Source organism: Podarcis raffonei, chromosome 5, assembly GCF_027172205.1.
Source record: "Podarcis raffonei isolate rPodRaf1 chromosome 5, rPodRaf1.pri, whole genome shotgun sequence".
In the NCBI taxonomy this organism is placed as follows: Eukaryota; Metazoa; Chordata; class Lepidosauria; order Squamata; family Lacertidae; genus Podarcis; species Podarcis raffonei.
The window spans coordinates 29,079,863-29,095,250 of record NC_070606.1 but is presented as its reverse complement, the minus strand read 5'-3'; the positions used below and the strand labels follow the sequence as shown (position 1 = coordinate 29,095,250).

At 38.8% G+C, this 15,388-nt stretch overlaps 1 protein-coding gene across 1 annotated transcript in view; it reads right to left on the bottom strand.

Moving 5' to 3' along the window:
* Positions 1–2,683: 2,683 nt before the first annotated feature.
* Positions 2,684–15,388, bottom strand: part of REEP3 (receptor accessory protein 3) — a 29,517-nt gene continuing 16,812 nt past the window's right edge. Inside the window, exons 3-8 of the mRNA XM_053388399.1 lie at positions 11,994–12,070; positions 11,574–11,694; positions 11,282–11,395; positions 6,314–6,464; positions 5,900–6,051; positions 2,684–4,233 (exon numbers count right to left, since the gene is read on the bottom strand). Coding sequence (XP_053244374.1) covers positions 4,177–4,233; positions 5,900–6,051; positions 6,314–6,464; positions 11,282–11,395; positions 11,574–11,694; positions 11,994–12,070 — 672 coding nt within the window. The 3' untranslated portion in view covers positions 2,684–4,176. The remainder of the gene's footprint in view (positions 4,234–5,899; positions 6,052–6,313; positions 6,465–11,281; positions 11,396–11,573; positions 11,695–11,993; positions 12,071–15,388) is intronic.

Sequence of the window (15,388 nt, the reverse complement as noted above, 5' to 3'; positions counted from 1 at the left end):
GAGATGTGGAAGAATGACAATTTGCAAATGGTATGATTCCAACCATTTTAGATTTGAGGCAGCTCAATACATTACTTCCTATAATGTTTTTATTTCCCTACAGATATCAAGCTGCATGGCATTTGAATGAGACAGGACAAAGACATTGAAAGTATTCATTTTATTAAGTTGTTTTTTTAAAAAAAAATCTTTTCAAGAGCCATTGCATCTTCAAAAATAGCATATACATAGGTAAAGAAGTATCAGTACAAAATTCAGTACTACAAATATGTAAACAAGTTGACAGTCTGTTACAGATGGGAAAGTTAAAGCTTGCAGTCTTAAAGCTGCAATTAGTCAATATGTTGAAATTGCATTTGTAAGAGCTGGTAAGTAGAAGCAGTCCTTGAAAATAGTTTAATGTTTCTTTTGCATAATACATACTTCATTCAACATTGATCTATCATCTTTCAACAAAATACCTTGTTTTTGACGTGGTAAAACCATTATATTTAATTTGCAGCAATTATTTTGTCATTCTTTGAATCCAAAAAGTTATTTGAATCCAAGAAGCTAAAAAATGGATTTTAAAAATGGGAGACAGGAATTGCTTTTCATTCATTTCACTGAAGGACAACCTCGCTGAGTGAGTGTCCAAGGAATGTGCCACTTGTAGTTTCCATGGATGCACACGAAGCGGCCTTTAGACTTTCGATATACTTGAACCAGGAAGATTCAGCCAACCAAGAGCTCCCTTTGTATCACACCCATACCATACAAGTACAATCACACCTGCACCATACACATGCAAGCACTACATGTAACTTTTGAGTATTCATGATACAAGTATACACCAACAACATAACATACAAAGCAGCCCTTAAGCCTTACAAATTTTCAGGATGAGTCTGTTTGACAAAAGGCGTGGATATATTTAAAAAAAATAGCTGAAATAACGTATCATTTCTCAATCACTTCCTATACAGTTCCTTTGAAATTATCTGGTTGGATCAGTTGAAGGAAGATACAAAACTATTTTGTCTGACCCAGTATGGTGTGTGCTTCTACATAACAAGCCACAAGTTATTTTAAAAGCAAAAGTGGAAGATACAAGGCTGGCTTATTTTAGAACTACGGTCCTCCAGCATGTAGGCTTCAAAAAAAAACCTAAGGCTGATTTAAATTTTGTTAACAGAGGGATTATACAACAGAAAGACTTGTGAAAGATAATGCTGGGAACACATCTCCAATTCAGATACTATACTCCTTTCTCCCTACACTCAGTGTAACCACGTTAGTAGCTACTCTGAGGGCCAAACTAGAGAAGATACCATTCAACAATTAGCAGCTACATAGGTGGCTTTTTAAAAAGAAATTGCAGCCACAGAGACATCAGTCTGAATTGGGAACTTTGTGTGGGAATAGCCCCCCCCCCGATTTTCAATTGGGGGGGGGGATGCTCCATGCCAATCAGCCCCATCCCCAGCAGCTGTAATTTACCTTTTAAAAAATCAATCATGTATCTAATTTTGTGAACAGCATCTTAGCAAGTTGGGTACAAAAATGTAAAATAAGAAACATTGTTTCTTATTAAAATCCTGTTTCCAAAGCTGAAGAGAAAACAGTTCTTTAGTTCCTTATTCAGAGCAAGCCGTCAGTATTCAGAATAAATGGTAAATTCTTCTCTGGAGAAGAGACACTTCCACATGGCATGAATTAAAAATTGTGAAGCATATACATATTTGGAACCACTTCCTTTGGAACCACTTTAACAAGTTAAAACCCTAGTACCAACATATATAACAGCAGCAATTTTTTTCAAGTGTTCGGTTAAAAAGTGTGCAGCACTCAAAGCTGTGAAGATCAGGCTTAAAATGTGAACCTCTTTTCATGATTTCTTAAATAACATTTAATGGCTGAGGGTCTGACATGGTTCTTGCATCCAGAAGCAATACTAAAACTCCTGGTTATTCTAATAGATTTGGAAGATTCACCTGTCTAAAAAGGACAAGACATTCCTCAGGAATCTAGCCAAAAATAATAGTATTTTGTGAGCCAGCACTTAAGTAGTGAACACTTAAGAATATCAGGATTTAGAACATTTCAAGTGCTACTCTTGAATGGCATAACGAACATCACAGAAGTGTATCAAGTTAACGCAAACTCTACAGATTATGCTTGTTATACATAAGTAAGATATGTACATATATGTAAGCCCAACTATCCAGTTGCTCTGGATCGTATCCAACAAAGTATTTCAGTATCTGGCTGTGTAGCTGAACTTTCCATCCCTCTCCTTTCTTCTCCCATGAGAGCCCTAAATCTGTTCTGGGGTTTCACCAACCCTCTGCAGCAGATTTGGGGAAGACAGGCAGGGAAAGGGCAAATATGACACGGGAAATGAAAAATCTTGCAACTGCTTGGTTGCATACCACCCTTGTGTTCCTGAAATGGCCTTCAGTTCTCTGCAGTGCCCCAACATAAAACCTTCAATGTTTTACAAAAGAATAAAAAAACACAAGAACAATAAAAAGCACATGCAAGATGATTCTTAAACACTAGAAACACAGGACTCTAAAATAATAGAACTAAATTTAGAGTGTGCAAGTTTTTCCTGTTTCTTGAGTTTGACATGTCTAGTACACGGTACACCATACGACTGCTGGTATCCAACAAAAAGGTTTGAAATCTTTTGGGTCTTCAACTTGTAGTTAAATTCCTTTATATGCATTCCAAAAAGAAAAGGCACCTGGCCCATATTACTCAGCTGCGTGCTCTCACATGCAGCAGTGAACCCATAAGAGAAAGTCCACACGAAGATAAACTTGGTAAGAGTTGCATGCAGAAAGTGCCAAGTTCAATCCCTGATGGTCTCCAGGTGTTGCTTGGAGAAATACCTGTCTGAAACACTGAGGAGGTGCTGCCAGTGTAGACTATACTAAACTAGATAGACCAACGGTCTGACTGTGTTGCAGCTTTCTATGTTCCTTGGTCAACACTGCATTGAAAAAAATCCAGTTAGAACTGCAATACTACAGATCACAGCATGCAAGTCTCCAGATACAGATAACAAAGGGACTTGTGTAACACATTTATTGTGGCACAAACTTCTGTGGACTACAGTGCACATCTACCTGTAACTCAGGGTAACACTTCATGTATCTGTGAACTGTAGTTCATGGAAGCTCATGCCTGTTGTGTTTTTGCTGCAAAAGACTAGCACAGGGGTTGCTCTGGAAAGAGATAATGTTCTGAGTGATCAACTCGGCTGTATGCACAGGCTACCCTCAAATCCCTGGTTACAGTAAAGCAATATACAGACCTCCAAACAATGAAGCAAGTTATGTGAGCCTTCTGGGGTTGTTGTTGTTGTTATTTTAGTTGTATACTGCAAATTCATATAAAAATATATCTATGCAGCGTACAGAATTTCAACTAAAACCAACTTCAGACTGAATAAAGCAGTCTCCCCATGTCACATAGCAGTGAGGAAATTATCAAAAGCAGTTTGTCATGTTTTAAGAAAGTGAATTCCACTAGGTAGAAGAAACCCTTGAATGGCCATAAGTTGTTCTTTGGATCCAAGCCATTAAGAAGATTAATTGTGAATGACTTTTTCTTTCACACTCAATACTCTTACATTGCATTTTAAGAATTTTTAAGGAATCTAGCACAATGATGCATTCAAGTATAAGCTTTCCAAGTATAAAAAGGAAATTCTGGAAGTGCTGAGATTTTCAGTAAGTGTTGGCATTAACCAAGCACAATGCTCATCCACAAAAGCCACAATTAAAAGTCTCTAAGAGTCAGCCGTTAAATTATTTCACTTACGAAGTACAAAAGCGTAATGTGCTAACCTAAACATATTAGCAATTAGTTTTAAGAAACTGAGATTAAACATAACTCCACTCTTTAAAGCAATATATTCTTACCACCATGACTGAATTATTGATATGGGTAATCCCTGAACATAGTGGCCAGTTAAGTCAGGTATGCACGCAGAGCTCTGTGCATGCAGGGCTTTCCCCTTCCTCTTCAATGATCAAGAAAATGCTCTACACTGGCAATGGGAATCCACACGTATGCCAAGTGTTTCCCTTCAGAGAATGGGGAAGTCCTATGCAGGACAAGGCCCTATTGTGGGCCTGCAGGAAGCAACTAATATAGCAGTTTGACATGCTGAATTGTGAAGATCGTTTAGAAGTACACTTGTGGTCTTCTCTTCACTTTGTATTTTAATGAGCCATACCGCACCTGAAAGAAAAAAATGGCATGAAAGATTCAGATACACAGGGCAAAATCTGGTGCAAAATTTGTAAAACTGGCTGTTTAGGAATAGAATCAAGCATAAGGACAGGAATGAAAGTGTTAATCCAATTATGTGCAATAAAAACAGCTTCAGATCATTAGCAGCCTTTAAAAACTGCCAGTCTGTGCACAGGGGTAGCCAATATGGTGTCCTTCACATGTGGTTTGATTACAGCTCCCACCATCTCTGAACATGCAAGCTGATAGTAGGCCAAAACATCTGGATGGTTCTATGCTGGTTACCCCAAATGACCACTACAGAACACACAACAAGGTCGATGCAAACAGGACAGTCATCAAGAGCTACTGCACCCCCTTCCCATTTTTAGTTCCCTTAGCATATGAATGATTTGACAAAATACTGAACAGAAAAACCTGGCAAAGCAGGACATGAAGAAGAAACAGATAAAAACAAATATATTTGAAGGCTGGAACATATTAATGCTGTGTGAATGTCACTTAAACAACAATTCGAGAGATCCGGAGCCAACTGCTGGAACAGAAATCTCCCTCCCTCCTAGGGAAAAAATGTTCCCCCTCCCAGCTGCAGCATAACTCAGAGGGATTTCAGCATTATTCCTTTAAGCAGGCGTTGAACCCAAATGTTCATTCAGTTCCAACTTACCCTGACCTATGGTACAAGAGAAGGGGGAATGGAGTCCTGAGAGGGACGGGAGTAGAAAGAATGAGCAGGGGACTCCCCATTGCTTAACCCAGCCTTCCTCCAGCTGGTGTCCTCCAGATTTTGTTGGGACTCCAGTTCCCATGGGCATCATGCTGGGGAAGGTTGCTTAACTACTGTTAAAAGGCAACCAGTGCATCACTCAGAAAAAGTTCATACACTAGTAAACCAATTTATAAAATCATAGCTGAAGACTGCCAGATGCACCTTTTGAATTATAGCACTTTGAACATCCAACTATGGTAGCATGATGAGCCAACAGTTAATATTTAAAGGCCGTTTGTATCATGAAAAAGCTTTAATAAAACCTTATTTTGAAAAAAGAAAGGCTTTTATGCCCCCAGAGAGGCATAAAACACTAAAAAAAAAAAAAAAGACTCTCTTCCAGGCAGCCTTAGAATCACCAAAAAAAATCAGCAAAACAAAAAGATGTCAGTAACAACAGTGGAAAAAGCTGCATAAAACACACATTTCCCTTGATCTGGTTCTTGCTGCAGAGCAAGCTGGAAATATTCAGCTTATTAGGTGTTATGTCATGTGCCTATTGTCAGAGACATGGCCTGGAGCAGCTACCCCACTCTGCTGGGGGCAGAATGGTCTGGGAGGGTTTCTGGCTAACAGGGCTCTGAACTGCAGGACACACAGGGACGTCAACAAAATGGCTTCCAAGTGCCCTCAGCAACATTGTGGAGCATGAAGGTTGTCTTGGTACTCTTGTGACCTTCATGTGATAAACAGGAAGATCAACTGCTCGAGCGCAGATAGCATAAATTCTTATCGGAACCTAAGCAAACAGGAGTGAGAGTGCATTACTGCTGTCCATCAGGAGATCTGGAGTGAGGTGTTGCCAATATGTAAATGACATACAGCTCTATTTCTTTGTACCACCTGAACACAGAACTTTATATTACTAAGTAGAGATGTACTTGCCTCTTTGCGGCCTTTGATAGTTTTTACCGATTTCATACTTTGTGTTCGCCGGAGACCTCTCTGAGTGAACGTCTCATCCTCTGAATACGTCCCTTCCCTCTCCTCATCTGTTTTATCATCTTCAGAATCTTTTTTTAATGGAATATTGTAACCTGATACTGCAAAGTTGAAAGTTTGTTAAAGTATAAATCATTGGTATAAATTATCTTTAAGGCGAATACTGGGGACTAGAAAAAGCTGAGCTATCCTGATAAAATCTGCAGGAACAAGGCTTTCTCAGTTTCCAGTAAAATAACATGGTTGTATTCATCTACTGCTTGCTTTATACAAAATTTAATGGGCAATATCCAGTATCAGTTATCACCCGATCTAGCAAAAACAGAAACATCCCAATTCTTTTAGTAATATACAAACCTAAAGTTTCATTGGTGGTGGAGCTTCTGCTTCTCTTTTTTGTATCAGGTAATGTTTGGTAGTGTCTTTGTCCCACTGGTTCATCACCTTGTATAGCTGTTAAGTCATGCATACTGAAACTTCGCAGCTTTTCAGTTATTGCCCCTTGACCCTGAAAAATTAAGGGGGGAGGGGGAAGAGAAATGTTTCAATAGGAAAAGGATCATTTCCCCCCAAAGTTTATTTGTAACAGTCAAAATACAAATTGTACTATTACAAGGCATCACATGCAGCGCTTCTATTTCCATCAAGCATATTCTGTTCTTTTGTGCAACACCTTGCTTAAACATAAACTTAAAACTTGCATAATACAAAATTTACACTAGTAAACCAATTTATAAAATCACATTCTCTCTTTAAAAATAATGTCAGATCTTGACTGTATGTTAAAAGTTATGTTCTGCACAAACGGAGGTTTCCCAGTTTTGGATTAGAGCTGAATTGTATTGTTACACTCCCACCTGTAGATTAAGGGAGTGACAACGCAATTCTACATACATCTTCGACTGAATAATTCTCGTTGAAAGCACTGGAGCTTATTCCTGATCGTGTTGTAACTATTGCAGTATAGCACATGTACAAGTGCCTCTACGGAAATGGAGCTGCAAAAAATACACCTGGAAAAGCTCTATCCCTTAAATAATTTTAAGGGGCATGTAAAGTTCTGGGCAAGCTGACAGTTTTGAATGCAACAAATAAGATTTCTTATCTAGCAATGCTTCCAAGTGTCAAGATGACACCTGTTGTTGTTTTTTTTAAAAAGGATGGTGTGTGTGTGTGTGTGTGCGCGCACACATGTGCAAGACAGGGCTGAAGCATGCAAGTGCATGTAGCACCTGCAATAGTTTCTATAGTCTGTGAACAAGCCTGTGCAAGCCTGAGGCTCTTGCATTTCTCTCTCTGCTTTTTCCTCCGGCCTGGGTATAAGAAGGTTTTTTGGATACTTCCACTTCCATTTTAGATTAACTGCCACTTGTTGCGCTGCCCAAACCCAGCCATGGTTGGTTCGAAACAAAACAGCTTGTTTTAAATCGAGCCAGAGTTTTAGATTAATTACAGTTTAGGGTTCAGAGGAAATGCTAAACTGTGGTTAATCAGAACAAAAGTTTCTGATTTGCTCCTCACACAGCTGCACAAGAAGTGGTGGGAATGCACAAGTCTTGAGGCTCGGACAGCCTCATCCCTATAGTGATTAACAAGGTTTATCATGAGATCCATCCAAGTTGTAGAAGCCAAAGTGACAAAAGTGTACTAGTAAGGCAATGCAGAAAACCAGCAGTTAAAATGTAAGTAGAAAGCCGGAAGAAGCACAGTATTCAATGTTTTGCACTGCGTACCACATGTATTTGCCCAGATAGTCAGCATAGTGGTACCTCCAGTCGTGGACGGAATCCGTACTCGAACTCCGGTTGGATCCCAAGGTTTCCGCAACCAGAGGGACTGCTTTTACGCATATGGCAAAACCTGGAAAAATACTTCTAGGTTTGCCATGTTCACATCCTGAAGGATACACAACCAGAGGTGTGCTTATCCAGAGGTACCACTGTATTGGCTGTGCAAAGAGTCCCCTGTCATGTAACTACTTTGTAGATACAGAACACAAGAAAATACCTCATACACAACACTCAATTTATGAAATTGCTTGCCATAATACGCAGTTATAGCTACTAGCTTAGATGACTTTAAAAGAGATTAAACAAAATCATGGAAAATTGGTCAATCAATGGATACTGGCTACCACAGCTAAACAGAGCCTCAGTATTCAGAGGCATTATACTAAACATGAGATGCTGGGATGTACAAGTGGCTGTTGCTTTCATGAATTGCTTGTGGGCTTCCTGGAAGTATTTGGCTTGTTACTGTAAGAAACAGCATTCTCAACTAAAGCGTTTCCCTCCATCTTAAGTGTAAGTCAGGACCATTTCAAATACCCAACCCAGATTACTCATTTTTGTGAAATTCTATTTAGCATCTGGATCACAATTTCTGTATGAATGAACCCCAATCTATTAAAAATAGTCTTATAATTATGTACCGGTACTTACTCTTGAGAATTATTACAGCTCTCCAGCTTTTATAGGCCTCCAGTTGTCAGGGAACAGCATCTTTGACCCAACTAGCTTCCTATCCTATATTGCCTTTAATTGTGTCCTCCTGTCATATAGGATCTTTAATGCAGCCAACCCAACTGTGCCTCATATATCCATTCCATCTGGTACAATCTCCTGGCCATAAAGTTCCGAATTTTATTAAAATATAATTACTGAATTTATACTTAAGCATGCAAGCTCATACAAGTTACCTTTTCCTTATTTATTTTAAGCATGGTGAATTTCCTTGCTGTAAAACTTCCATGTGCTATATTAAGCAGTTCTGCCCACGTGAATTAATTCACTAACAGGACCAGCAATCCTTTCAAGCACATTTGGGAGAAATTTGGTTTAACAAAGGGCTGCAGTAATGGCTGACAAAGTAGCCTTACGCCATTCATTTTCTTGTTTTCAGCTGTCAACACATTAGTACTGTAGTAACATCCTTAGAGGTTGCATGATATATAATAACCTGTTTAAACATAGATCTGAAACATGGTATAAATGGTCAGAACTTCTCATACAAATCTTTGTCCTTGAGCAAAAAGCTACAAATTGGCAGTAACCAAAGGCCGTTATGAACCTCTGTAGATAAACCAGCAGAGGAATCATCTCAGAACAATAAATTATGTATTTGGAAATATAATGGTCTTCATTAAACAGCTAGTTCTCAGGATAAGAGTAAATAGACAAAGCATGGCCAAATATAAAGTACTACATATGAAAGCGAAGTGAGCAGCTGCTTTGGCTGCATACCATCAGCAGTTTGCAGCATTTGATGTTGAGGAAATGAAACCTTGAGAATAGCAGGTCCAGGAAAAATGGAAGCCATAAACAAGCCAAATAGGACGAAAGCTGAACATTATGACCCTACATTATTGTTTTCTTTCAATAAATTGAGCTCCAACGTTCAGGAAAATTCTGCCTTGATCCAAGACTCAAGAGAGGAAGGTTAGGTCTCATGTCTCAGCCTTAGGAAATCCTGGATGTGTGGTTTCTCTGCGTTTGTAAGAACACAGTGGTCACATCAAATCAGGCTACTGCCAATTCAGAAAGAACTGATGAGGTAGACATAACACTAAGCCATAGTTTAAAATAAAAAAAGAGCCACAGCAAGTCATGTGCTCACATCCTCTCTCCCTGGTGCAGATGTGAGTGTGAGTGCACATATGCCAAAGATAGGCATGATTTGATCAACTGAGGCCTTAAGAAGTCAAGCAATTTCCCCTAAGAATGGCAAATTCTGCATAACCTTGCCAACTAGTAATTATTCCTCCTCAGAATCTCATCTAGTGTCAATTAAAGCAATAGCTATTTCCTGAATAAAATGGCCGTGTGCAGAATTTGAGTAGTTGTTTACCAAGAATATCTGACAACCAGTTCAAACGTTATCCTGCTGCCTAAACACAACACACAGATTATGGCTGTTTGAAAGCTTTTCGCTTGGCAGCACTCCATGAGGAGTGGTAACAATCTCAATTATTCTTAGCACATCAAACCCAAAAGCATGGGCCACTGAAGTGCTGTACAGACATTTCCACTCATATGCAAAGTTTTAGACTAGAAATGGGGTACCTGTAGCCTTCCAGATACTGCTGCACTACAACTCCATCATCCCTGATCACTGGCTATGCTTGATCTAAGGCTATGTCCAGTGTCCTGCTGCCAGCTGAAGTTCATCAGGTATCTACTACGAGTAAGGCCTTTGGGGCTGCAGTGTCAATTTTATAGAATACTCTCCCTAGGGTTTCAACAGCTGATCCTTCAGGCACAAGGTTCATCTGGCTTTTTTAAGGAAGGATTTCAGCCTGACTGCTCTGACATATCCATGTCTTGCTGCAAGCTGGTTTTTCCTGCTCTGATTTGTTTTTGCTTCTCTTGTAATATCTAATGTGAATCTGACTGTTCAAATGTTCACATTTCTTGTTCTTTCTCCTTCACCTTGAGGAAAGTGAAAGAGAAGGGCAGGGGCTTTGCTCTGAAGATTCCTCTTTAAAGTTAGCCAGATATATTTTTAAGCATTTCCACTACCTTTTTGTTTCTGATCCATTGACTGCTGGTGAAACTTGTCTACAAAGCATTGCTACAAGTATTAGGAAGGTTACACTTCTACTAGTTGCAGTTATAATTTCCTAGAAATATGAAAGACAGGGAGAAAAGAGGAAGCTACCCTTCACTAATGCATGGAAATTTACTGCAGGCAATGTCCATCTTGTTCAACCTATCTTGTACCATTTATTCTAAGCACATCTTTGACTGGAGATGTATAGATTCTCCTTTTATATTGCTATAGTTACAAATGTTGACTTCATTAGTGTCCATTAGCTACATGCCTGAATTACAGGAAGAGCCAAGAAGCTTATTACTTAGACACGTCACAGAAAGTCAAGAGCACCTTTTGAGTCCAAGTGCAGCAGCCCAATTAAATTAATGTTTTCAAATATCACACAACTCTAAGCAAGAACAGTTATGGTTCAAGTTCATGTAGTGAATTAATATTTTATTCTAAAAAAGGTAAAGAGAATTCAGTGGGGATTCATATTAATTTGCCAACTCATATGTACTGTAGCACTGCTTCATGCTTTAATTTCCATGAACAATTACCTCAACTTGATTGAAGGAAAACAGCAGAAAGAAGCCAGAAATCCTACGGAGTGTGATTACCAGCAAGAAAAGGCAACAAGAGAGAAAGAAAGGGTCATCTTCACTATTTTTTTTAAAAAATCATAATATAGCTAGTGTTTAAGAGAGGACATACTTTTAGAACATGCTGTTAGAAAAAAGTTATCCAACTTAATATGCAATGTATTTTTATAATGAACGGTTAAGTAATATTTACCTTTACAGCTGCTGTCACTGCGGCAGTAGCAGCTAAATTTAAGCCTTGTTTACCAAAGTTAACCATTGTTTCATAACCGCGTTCTTTGGCTTGCACAATATATTCATCAATCTCCTAAGGGGAAAAACAGGCAAACAGTGTGGACATTAATCTATTTTGACATAACATTCTCAGTGTTAAATACAAAGTACTAATGCAAGTTTCTCCTCCCCTCCCCACCCCAATTGCATTATTTTTTTATTTATATTATGGAATAAATTATTTTAAAAACACAAAGAGAGGAATGTCTCACCCTTTCTCTTGAAGAAAGAAGAGGATGAAGAAACTTCCTATATATTAAACTTGCCCCTCTAGTATATGGAGAGAGCAACCAAATAACAAATGCAATCTTCAGCTCGTAGTACAATGGAAACCTGCAAAACAAATCAAATTCAAAATTGGGTTCTGTTATTTTAGTAACAGGTACATTCCTTCTAGATCAGAAAGCTCTGGATGATACTGAATAATAACACGTTTTAAACAAAAGCTTTTTTTGGCTTTACTTTAATTATCAATAATCCTTAATCTAGTTTTACATATTATTGGTATTTTATAGCTCTACCTTTTTCAGAACTAGCATAAGATAATTCGGATAAAGTGACACTATAAACTACAATATGTCAAAACACAACTGGAATTGTAACATTATTCTCTGAACCCAAACATATCTTACCAAGATATCATGAGGTCCGTTATTGTTTCAGTAACAGTATAAAGAGCAAACACAATCCAGTACATCATCCACCGCACCTGAAAAGGAAAGATGTGACAACCATTTTAATTTCCAATACATCAATGACAGGAACACAGGATACACATTTTGCAGTGATTTAAACTATGCTTACTTGCTGCTTGTATTCATGTTTTAGAAAGATGGGAACCATAGGTAGCAGACAGCAGCTGAAAGAGTCAGAACCTTTCTGATAAACAGCCCTTTTACTCTAGCTTAAATCAAAGCAGCTCTGATAGCCTGACCAACTTCTGCCGGAAAATGAACAAAACAACCTATTTGGAAGAAGCAGCTATTGTTTCACTACCATGAGTTAAATCATATAACAAGGAGAAAATACCCTCCATTCCATCGCTTTCCTTAAAATGGGGACTCATGCTTGCAAACCACCCCACCCCTTTCTTCAAAAAAGATAATCTAGCCTTTAATGTGGACAAAACAGAAAAGTAGCACCACTGAGAATCTTCTAAATATAATTCTCACCAGTTAAGCAAGCTGCAGAAAGTGATACATGTCCATTTAAGCTAGTATTTGCAGTAGCAGTACACGGTACAGGATAGATGAACAGATAGATATCTCCACCAAAATAAAATTTTATATCAAATTAATTTTATGTGAGTGCTGATAATTTTGTTTTAGTGTCAGATGGAAGCCTACTCATTTTGTATCACAGGACTGTTGCTGACCCGATAGGTATAATATAACCTATGGCAATCTATACAGTCCAACAGTTCCAGCCCTTAGCAAGCTACCAGATCACTGCAAAGTTTACAGTGGTTTAGCTGGGTCCCATCGCCTGTGTTCAGTTTGAGACCTCCAGCATCCTAAGGTAAAGGTAAAGGGACCCCTGACCATTAGGTCCAGTCATGGCCGACTCTGGGGTTGCGACACTCATCTCGCTTTATTGGCTGAGGGAGCCGGCGTACAGCTTCCGAGTCATGTGGCCAGCATGACTAAGCCGCTTCTGGCGAACCAGAGCAGTGCACGGAAACGCCGTTTACCTTCCCACTAGAGTGGTACCTATTTATCTACTTGCACTTTGACGTTCTTTTGAACTGCTAGGTTGGCAGGAGCTGGGACCGAACAATGGGAGCTCACCTCACTCCGTCGTGGGGATTCAAACTGCCGACCTTCTGATCGGCAAGTCCTAGGCTCTGTGGTTTAACCCACAGCGCCACTCGCATCCCTTTCCAGCATCCTATACAGAGGCTAATCAGAGCTAACCCTCGCTGCAGTGGGTAGGCTTAATATCCACTTCTGCTGGCATGCTACACTCACTTAATGATACCGGGTTCCAATCCAGTTCAGAAGTTCATTATCTTGCTTTAATAAGACACAGAAACACACCAATCCAAATCACTGTTCCATCACTGACCCACTGACTCTATAGAGACTGGCAGTAGCTTTCCATAGTTTCCGGTGCAAGTCTTTCCAAGCTCTACCTACGACTTTCTGCAAACAAAACATGCTCTCCTATAAAGCTATAGCCCTTCTCCAAATAAGTCTGTGGCCTGTGCATACAACCCCTTTGCATGAACTGTGATTGAACCACATTCTCTAACCAGTTTCCCATTTCACCCATTTACCAATTCTGGAACAAGGCAGACTCTTTAAAACAGTTTTGAACCACAGTTTCAAGATTTTGACTTGTTCTGAACTTGGTAGGCATGGTCTCCCTGTTCTAAAGAAAGGGGAAAGTGTGATTAGAGACTTCCTGATTTAAATCACAGCTTATGAAAAGGGTGTGTGTATGGGTGTATCTTGTTCAAATCTCAACCTAAGTGAATATATAGTCATCCAAAAGTGATCAGTAAGTGGACCAGACAAAAGAATCTGAATGCAGAAGCACAGACTGGATGAAATGTCATGGAGAGTCTTCCTTAAAATGTGCATTTAAAGAGAGCACAGATTCTCAAAGCATGTGATGGGCAAGAAAAGCGTCTGTAGTCACTATTTTTGCCGCTTGAAAAATGAACTGCAGTATTAAGCCCAAGGATTTATTCCCATAGGATATTTTAATCTGTCTCTTTTACATTTCCTACACACATTTATGTCATACTTGGTAATTTAGAGGGTTACCAGAAGGGATCTATTGCTAACTACGCTATACAAACCACTACAAAAATAGCCAGATGCCATTTCCCCATTAAAACAAAGAAATATATAAATAAGTACTGGGTTTCAATTTATAATAAAAGTTATGCTCTAGTTGTTTAAAAAGCAATTCTCAAAGTCAGTTTGTGAGAATATTCTACAAAGTTATCCTGCTTCAAAATGCATGAAGTACAATTTTTTGGAGCAAAACATTTTTCTCTAGCTTATTAGCCTGACACTTCTAATCCCAGTTCTCCACAAGGCAGACCATATCAAAATGCCACCATACTAAAATACAAAAAATTGAAAGACACAGCACTACTGAATTTAAAGAAAGAAACCAATTTTCAAAGCTAAACTAAAAAAAAAGCTTTTGTAAAACTACAAGTTGTAATTTACATAGTGGATCAATTTAATTACCATACTTTTCCGTGTATAAGACTAGGTTTTTTTTTACTAAAAAATACTGTTAAAAGGGGGGGTAGTCTTATACACAGAGGCAATCTCCCCCCATTTTCTTAATTTTGAGTCCCCCCAAATAGGGGGTGTCTTATACACAGCAGTGTTTAATACACGGGGAAAAAACGAAATATCTTTAGCCATTAACTAGCGGGGGGGGGGGGGTTAATCAGCAAGGACATGTTTTTATTTGTGATGTGTAAACTTACTTAATCACCCAGTTGAGCATTAAATGCATTTTATTAATCAACTAAAAGTTATTTAGATGGCTAACAGCCTTACGTAATCAATTTTAAAATTACACCATTGAACTCATAGATGTATTTTCCCTTGGAGCAAACTTTGCTCACTTTATTTTTTGAAATTCCTCAGGTTCAGACAGATTTCTTAGCATTTCAGACTGAACAGAGCACCAGTCATGTGATGATATCCTAAGCTTAATTCCCAAAGGAATTAGAGGGTATTTTAAGCACGAGTGAACAGAGTTAAATTAGTGTACATGCCAGCTGAAGTTACTACACTGATGGGCTGTCTTCATCTGAAAAAAATTGACCTTCATGTGAACTTCCATAGACTGAGCAGAATGCTTTAATGCAGAGGAAATGGGGAAGAATAGCAGAGGAAACAGGGGGAAATGCCTTAGCTCTAAAACTTAAGGGTAATTCACTGGCATGTTAATCATCCTAGTGCAGTGTTAGAAACTGAGGTATGAAAGCTAGGAGCTAAATGGCACCTTAAACCTAGGTTATGGGCATCACAATCGAGTGTCTAGGTGCGCTTTTTTA